The sequence below is a fragment of the Aquarana catesbeiana genome, linkage group LG02 (genome assembly GCF_042186555.1).
Source record: "Aquarana catesbeiana isolate 2022-GZ linkage group LG02, ASM4218655v1, whole genome shotgun sequence".
In the NCBI taxonomy this organism is placed as follows: domain Eukaryota; kingdom Metazoa; phylum Chordata; class Amphibia; order Anura; family Ranidae; genus Aquarana; species Aquarana catesbeiana.
In genome coordinates, this window is record NC_133325.1 from 204,166,003 (window position 1) to 204,174,460 (window position 8,458).

The following is an 8,458-nucleotide window of genomic DNA, read 5'->3' on the forward strand; positions in this document are numbered from 1 at the left end:
AATAAAATTCAGATTTTAACATGTATGTGAGAAATGTCAGAATTGGCCCAGTTTTGAATCGGTGAAGATGATTCATCGTTCTATACAATCTTTAATATTAGATTGTGGCCCTGTGTCTTCTTGAGGTGTGTATACATAGATAGATTTTTCCACTTAATTTGTTCAGGCCTTCTGCACACAACTTGCAACTTTTTACTAACGTCCCCTGAACTTGTGCATACTCCGATGACTGAACATCAGCGTTAGCGCTTGCTTACACTGGCTTTGCCCTCTGAAAAGCAATCTGTGGTGGATTGCTTTTTAGAGGCCTTTTGACAGGTGGTGAGGAGGCATAATTTCACTTCCTCACTGCCTGTTTGAATCCTAAAAACCCACACAATGACGCTGCAACCATGTACCACATTCACTTAAATAGGTCATGCTCAGTGGACAGGACTGCCCACTGAACAAATCATATGGCTTTTGCAGCTCAACTACTTTTTTTTTCCTGTCCCCCCCATTGAACGAGGCTTACCGTGGCTGAAGCTGGACATGCCAGCATATTGGTATGCGTTCATCTTAGGAGCAGGTAGGAAAGAGTGACTTGCCGCAGCTGATCCGAGTGTTGTCACCATAGAAAAAGTGTTTTAATTAAAAGCGAGAAATATACAGAAAACAAAACGTTCCATCTTTATTACATTTACAAAATCATATTTGGTTTAGATACACTTTTGGAAGAGAACATAGCTGGTCTTATTTTATATATGAGATTACACATCCATATGTACTATCTGTTGTTTTATACAGTGTGCTGTTTCAACATTTGCTTTCTAAAGGTGCCAGCTGTGTTGAGATGCTTTTATAGCACTGCATGCTACTTTCAAAGCACATTGGTTATATTTTTACATACGGATGTAACAAAACTTTCCAATTGTATAATTATGCTGCGTGAAATAAAGCCTTTTTTTCGGCTCTTGTTCCTTTTTATATCTGTGCAGCACTGTACTGTTAATATCCCCCTGATTGCTGTGTGCAAAAGCTATTAACAGACTAAGCCAATATTATGCTAGGAAGGTGTGTTATGGGTAATAAAGCAAAAAATGCAAGCAGATTAAAACATCTGCTCAAACTGCGTAAGTGTGCCAAGTGCTACATTTTCAGGAGATTTCATCTGGTAAGACGCAAATAAAAATATAGATGGTTTTTAGCTCAAAATGTGTACAAACCTCGTGTTAGAGGGCGGTAAATAAACTCACCACCATATTGCCATCTGTGCATTCTGATAAATGGAGCTAGGGATCGCAAAGATCAGCTAATAGCAGGCACCAATCATGAATATTTCATAACCACGCAAGTGTATGGCCAAGGTAATTTTCTAAAAGTAGGCTTGTATAGAAAACCTGTTTTGTCATTCTTCCAGGGCTGTTTGTAAAATGTCATTGTTTAAACTTACGATTGTTTAACATTAAAGGGAATGACTAGGAATATTGTATATATTTTTTGTTTTAGCAGAGTCAAGACAAATATTTTCATATTATATACAGTCAAGTAATTTGCATCCGTTTTTCCAGCCAGCAGGTGCATTGTTCCTTTTTTCTTTGCTGAAAAAGCCTGTTGTTTACAAAGCTCAGCAGCTCAAGTTAAGAGAAGTATGGGAATCCCCCCCTCCCCAAAAAAAAAAAAAATCATACTCCCCTAGATAGATGCAGCACCGATCCCAGCTATATCTGTCCCCTGCCGGCTCTACACCGAGAAAACACTGCTGAACACTTCGTTCTACCCTCCGCTTTGAGCAGAGAGCTGGGACTGTCAGTTACTGGCTCTCTGCTCTGCCCCTCCTGTGCCCATTGAAGTGCTGGCTGTGGAGGGGGCAGGAGGGGCTGACTCAGGCTTTCAGTGCATCAATGAGAGGCGGAGCCAGGTGCTAGTCCAGGCATATGGTCAGGATCTTTCCAAAGCCTGGGAAAACGGGTCACAGGAGTGCAGCTCAGGCATTGGGGAGGCGATTTAATGCTTCTCACTGCCTGTCAAATACTTTCTGAAGAGCTATCTGAAGAGGATCGTTCTTCAGAGAGCAATGCTAGTGTAGACTAGCCCTAACACTTTTGCTATCAAAAATAGGAGTAGAGGTGGTATTAATAGCAACCACTGAGATGACAGTTGTTATTGAAACAGAAGGTCCAGCCACGCTTTTCGTAGTACATGTGTAGTGTGTATATTTTGCTGTAATTCATCATGTGAGAACAAAGTGTGTGTACAGTATCTCACAAAAGTGAGTACAGCCATTTTTGTAAATATCTTATTATTTCTTTTAATGTGACAACACTGAAGAAATGACACTTTGCTACAATGTAAAGTAGTGAGTGTACAGCTAGTATAACAGTGTAAATTTGCTGTCTCCTCAACATAACTCAACACGCGGCCATTAAAGTCTAAACTGCTGGCAACAAAAGTGAGTACACCCTAAGTGAAAATGTCCAAATTGGGCCCAAAGTGTATTTTCTGTGGCCACCATTATTTTCCAGCACTGCCTTAACCCTCTTGGGCATGGAGTCCTCTTCCACTTCTCTGATGACATTACAGAGCTGTTGAATGTTAGAGACCTTGTGCTCCTCCACCTTCCATTTGAGGATGCCCAACAGATCATCAATAGGGTTTATGTCTGGAGACATGCTTGGCCAGTCCATCACCTTTACCCTCAGCTTCTTTAGCAAGGCCGTGGTCATCTTGGAGGTGTGTTTGGGGTTGTAAGGAACAAGTGTCAGAACAAGGCTTAGTCTTTAACCACTTGCTTACTGGGCACTTCAACCCCCTTCCTTCCCAGGCCAATTTTTAGCTTTCAGGGCTGTCACTCTCATGCAACACTGTACCCAAATGAAATTTTTGTCATTTTTTTCACACAGAGCTTTTTTTTGGTGGTATTTAATCACTGCTGAGTTTTTTTATTTTTTGTTAAAAAAACAAAAGGCTGATTTTATAAAAAAAAAAAAAAAAAAAAACCTGTTTCATAGTTTGATATAAAATTTTGCAAACAGGTAATTTTTCTCCTTCATTGATGTGCGCTGAGGCTGCACTGATGGGCACTAATAGGTGACACTGATTGGCAGCACTAATTGCACTGGCAGGTGGCATTGGTGGGCAGGGGGCGTGCGGGAAGCTCATGGGCTGACGGACGTACATGGACGCCCTCCCGGCAATTTAGGCCTGCGCTGTACCCATCTTTCGACTATAGCATGGCCAGGAACAGGTTAAGTGGTTAAACTGATCTAATTTACAGGCCAAAGTTTATCCCTTTGATCTATTCTAATAGAACTAAATGTTACATCTTGTGTATCTCCTCTTCTTTATCTCCCAGGGCTGACCAATGTTGATAAACATTTTCTGGGGTTTTTCTTGACAGCTCTGAGCAGAGAATGCCTCTGCACTGTGCACATTTAGCAGGGCTCTTAAAGTGAAGCGCAAATAAAGAAAAATCTAACACCCTTAGGCCTTGTGCACACTTAAGCTCAGCAACGCCTGTTTTACAGGCGTTTGACTTTTTCTTATTTTTTTTATTTATTGATTTTTTTGCCCCTAAATGCACCTCCATGTATGTTAGCCTATGTGTCCATGCAAACATAGGCACTTACAGGAGTTTAGAGGGAGAAAAAAACATCACTTGTGTGTTCGAGAGGAGGTTTTTTGGATGAAAAATGTCTAAAAGTGGCATGAACTTGCTTAAGTGCTAGCCATGTTTAGCGCTTGAGTTTTTATTCATTTCATTGGCCAGAATAAATTAATACTCTGGCCAATGAAATGAATGAACGCCTAAGCACTTGACACGCCTAAACGTAGCCACATTTTTTAAGCTGCTTTTCTCCTGCCATGAGAAAGGCATTTAGAAGAGCCCCAGTGTGTATAGAGCCTTAAAGGTATTACTTTGTTACTACCAAACTGTTTTGCAGTCATGCTTTTTTGTGTAGTTTGTGCATGAAAAAGCTCTATTTTAAAATGTTTTTTCCCCTAACCTTCTTTCACACTGAGCCGCCCCGGGCGTCGCCCACAAAGCGTCGCTATTTTTAGCGCCGTTTTACCGGCATTTTAGCGGTGCTATTCGCCCGCTAAAAGGGCGGTTTTAACCCCCCGCTAGCAGCCGAAAAGGGGTTAAATCCGCCTGCAAAATGCCCCTGCAGCGGCGCTTTGCCGGTGGTATCACGGCGCTGCCCCATTGTTTTCAATGTGGAGGAGCAGTGTATTCACCGATGCAAAGAAGCTGCTGGCAGGACTTTTTGTGACGCCCTGCCAGCGTAGCGTCCCAGTGTGAAAGCCCTCGGTTTTCATACTGGGTTTGCAGCTGAGGCTTTTTTCAGGCTATGCAGGCGCTATTTTTAGCGCTGTAGCGCCTGAAAAATGCCTCCAGTGTGAAAGGGGTCTTACTTTTCATTAAAAATAAACACAAAACCTGTTTAAAATAAGTCACGATAACAGACATAAATGTGAATTAGAAGAGCACATTAATGCATTAAATAGTATGTCAAATGCATTTAGCATGTAAATGTTCATTACTGTGTGCTCATCATTTGGAAAAGGTCTTATGTGATGTGATTCTTTAAAGATGAAAAGAAACATAAATAAAATGCAAATCAGTGTGCATTTAGAATTTCACATTAGTTTGCATTTTGAGCACAACGGTGGTTTAAATGCACATTGATTTGCATTTTTTTTTAAAGATTGCAGTAAGGTTCTACCACTACTACTGTGTAGTAACATCACAAAACCTATGTATATGTTGATATATATAAAACCTTTTATGGCAGATGTGTACAAATGGGTGCACTGCTCACCTGTCTCTTTTTCTCTTTTACATTGTAGGACTATACAGTCTCCAGGTCAGGTCCCGGTAGTGGTTTCTCCTGGCAGTCAGCAGTTGCATACTGTAACACTCCAGACAGTGCCTCTCACCACAGTAATAACAAGCACAGACCCAACAGCCACTGTGGGCTCGCAGAAATTCTTCCTTCAAGCCATTCCTTCAGGCCAGCAGATGACCGTACTCAAGGACAACATGGTGCTACATCCTCAAAAAAATGGCTCACCTCCACCATCCATTGTCCTAAGCTCTAGCCAGGTTCAGCAAGTTCTGAATGGCAATGTCCAAAGCCTTTGTAATGGAACAGTCAGTGTGCCTTCATCTCCAGTCTTCAGTGCAACCACTCCAGTTATGTCCTTTTCAACCAACTCTTCACCACTGCTCAGCCAAAGTTCGGGCACAGTTATTACATCCGTGATTAAATCACCGGAACCCAAACAAACACTCTTTCAGTTTACCAACAGTCATGATTCTCAGGAAGGCCCATCTCAAGCTGCTGAGCAAACTGAGCAAAAAATTCCACCATCATGCGTGTTAGTGGTTGCCAGCCCAAATGGATTCTCATCCCAGGTGGAAATTAAACAGGAGCATGATACATGGGAATTCGATTCCAATTAAAAAGAAAACCTCCATATTTAATTTTTTTTCCAAATGTGATGGGCTCTTCTTCAGTCTACATATATATTTTTATAAAGTTCTTTATTTTTCTCCACCACAATTCCTGTTTTTTTTTTTTTTTTTATCTTTAGGGCTCACTAGCAGTAAATTTAATTTGTGTTCAGTTAGTTTGGATTTTAAATCCTAAATCTGAGGTAATTTATTTTTTTTTGGCCGACCCCAGTTAAAAAAAAAAGAAACTCTGGCTGCAATTCTTACCTCCTGCTTCATGGCTGTCCACCTCAGTAATGTCTTTTTGCCACATGATGCCCTCAGCCTTTCAGGTTGAATGACACCCAGGGTCACTCAACCTGAGAGACTTAGGACTTGCTATGAGTGCAAGGCTTGTCACCACAGTACCCTGTATTCACAGTATAATGATACAAAGAGCTATGCTGATGTGATCACAGCCCTGTCTCTCTTTGCAACATAAAGGACTACTTAGCCTGGAGAAGGGGCACCGGGGAACCTGCGGCATCACATAACCAGCATGAAGACTCCTGGAAAAGGTGAGCATAAACTACAGTCGGGACCATTTAAAGAGAATTCCATTTGGTGCATAATTTGTTTCTGGGACCCCTTGTTGAAGGAACGTGCCTTTTCTACTATGAGGACAAGACTTTTACTGTCATTGAAGCAAATATTTTTCTAAAAAAATTGTGACAATCTTTTAGTATGTTCATATAAGCTGTGCTGTCTGTAAATTTTATTTTCATAGCTTGTAATACATCGAACCAATACAGCTTAGCTTTATTTGGTTTTATTTTTTTTTTTTTGTTAAGAACTTTTTTTCTGTATCATACCACTGATACATGACTACTCGCAGGGCCAGCAATTTAAGAATTGTTATCTATGAATCAGATACAACTTATGTTTTGCACTGTTCTAAAGGCATTTATTTCCTTTCTGATGTTGGTTTTGCTTTTTGTAATATTGACTTTAAGCAATAACTGTTGTGCCTTTTGTTTAATCCACCCTTTACGAGACATATGAAAGCAATGTAAGGGTATGGAGTATCTCTTTTTTATTTGTACATAATGTATATTTGCTTACATGCTGAGAAAAATGTTAAAAGCAGGCTTAATAAAAAGAAATCCGTGTCTTAACATAAATTTCAACCAATCAATTTTTATAGACTCAAGAGATCAATATATGTTTAGAGTTCAAAGCTATTCTTTATGTATTGATAGAGATTGTATTTGTATTTAAAAAAAAGATTTAAAATATCTGAAATAACTTTCAGCCCGGTTTTGTATTTTAATTGGTTTATTAAAAAAAATAAATCCGATTCAAAGAAAAAAAAAAAAAAAATCATATTTTTTTTACATGTGTTCACTGTGTGTTCATAGCAGAAAATCTGCCACCTCTCCATAAAGGCAAATTTACATATGTATGATCTGAAGCAGAAGTGTTTTCTAGTTATTTGCTGTTTTTTTTTTTCCCCTGCAAATTTGATTCATTCTGTTATTTTTTTATTTGTGGGAAAAGCGGAGGTCCAGTAAGGACAGCCTCTCCCTCTCTAAGCTGCCAGTCGATTTGTTATTTTTCCATAATTTTCTTCACTAGTTGGCTGAAAAATCTACTCCCCTAGCATTACAGTAAGGTAGATTTTTCAGAGTGTATAGTGAGTGTGCTGATTTTGAGAGCTGCAATATCATACATATTTTGTGTGGTTTTATTCCCCCCCCCAAAAAAAAAAAAAAAAAAAAAATTATCTGCATTTACTAGTTGTGATTGAATTTACTATAGTAGCATTGGTCATACATTTTACAAAAATTCACTTAGGCTGCACTCACATCTAAACAGTCCGAACAGTATATTGTAAGATTTATAACGAGCATTTCACTACAAGTTGGCATGTTAATTGTCTCAAAGTGTTATTTTATCTTTTTTTAATAGTAAATGCAGCGAGAAGCTGGATTTTTCCTGCATCCTCGTAGACCAGTGGTCTCCAAAGTATGGCCTACGGGCCAGATTCTGCTTTTTGCATTCCTCCCACTGATATGAGACACTGTTTCTCCCGCTGACCTCAATAATAAGGCACGAGTCCTTCAACTGACACCAATGATGAGGCACAATTCCTCTCACTGATATAAACAATGGAACACTATTCCTCCCACTGACACCAACAGTGGGACTCTATTTCTTCCACTCACATTAAAGTGGTTCTCCAATAATCTGTTCAATAATTAAGGCTGGGTTCACACTTAAAACAGATGTGGCTGCCAGCAGGGGTCTGGTACATCCCTATTCTCTGTTTCAGGCCCAAATTTTTGGCTGAATTCGGACCTGAAACAGACCAGAAGACGGACAGGACTCCTGTGCAATTCGCTCTGCAGCCGTCCCGGAGTTGTGTGAATCGGCTCCATTGAGAGACGGTCACAGTCTCCTGTCATGCGAATTGGATGCGGAGAAAACCCGCATTCAATTCGCACTAGTGTGAACCCAGCCTTAAAATCAGCAGCTACAAAAACTGTAGCTGATGGCTTTTACTAATAGGACACTTGCCTACCCCAGGATCCAGCGATGTTCTCACCCAGCCGGTTTCTTCGCTGGACTTCGGCCCCCATGTTGAGGGCATGCGGCCTGGCACGGTTGGCGGGGGGGGGGGCTTGCTCGTCCCCACCCCCTTTTCTGACCGACCGGGCTGCATGCTCGGATCGGGGTCTAGTATGGATTCTAGGGGCGACCACATGCCGTTTTTTCGGCGTAGAGAGTTCCCTTTAAAATCCATACCAGACTTAAGGGCCTGGTATGCCCCGCGACGGGGCTCCGCAAGGTGTCAATCTCGCCGATAAAATCGGCGAGATTGACTTCCTTTTCTAGTCCCGTCGTACCTGAGTCACGTTCAAAATGAATGGACTTGTTCGTGTGTGGGCAAGTCCGTTCATTCTGAAAGTCCGGCGAAAGTCCTTCGGAAAGACGGGCGGACCTAGCCTGCCGGAAAGTCCGGTCATGTGTAGGCAAGTCCGT

At 41.0% G+C, this 8,458-nt stretch overlaps 1 protein-coding gene across 5 annotated transcripts in view; it reads left to right on the plus strand.

Annotated features, from left to right (window-relative positions):
- Window positions 1-6,597, plus strand: part of ELF1 (E74 like ETS transcription factor 1) — a 222,084-nt gene extending 215,487 nt beyond the window's left edge. For all 5 annotated transcript variants that reach the window (XM_073614221.1, XM_073614222.1, XM_073614220.1 and 2 more), the window contains one exon: window positions 4,831-6,597. In XM_073614221.1, coding sequence (XP_073470322.1) covers window positions 4,831-5,446 — 616 coding nt within the window. In that variant the 3' untranslated portion in view covers window positions 5,447-6,597. The remainder of the gene's footprint in view (window positions 1-4,830) is intronic.
- Window positions 6,598-8,458: the final 1,861 nt, after the last annotated feature.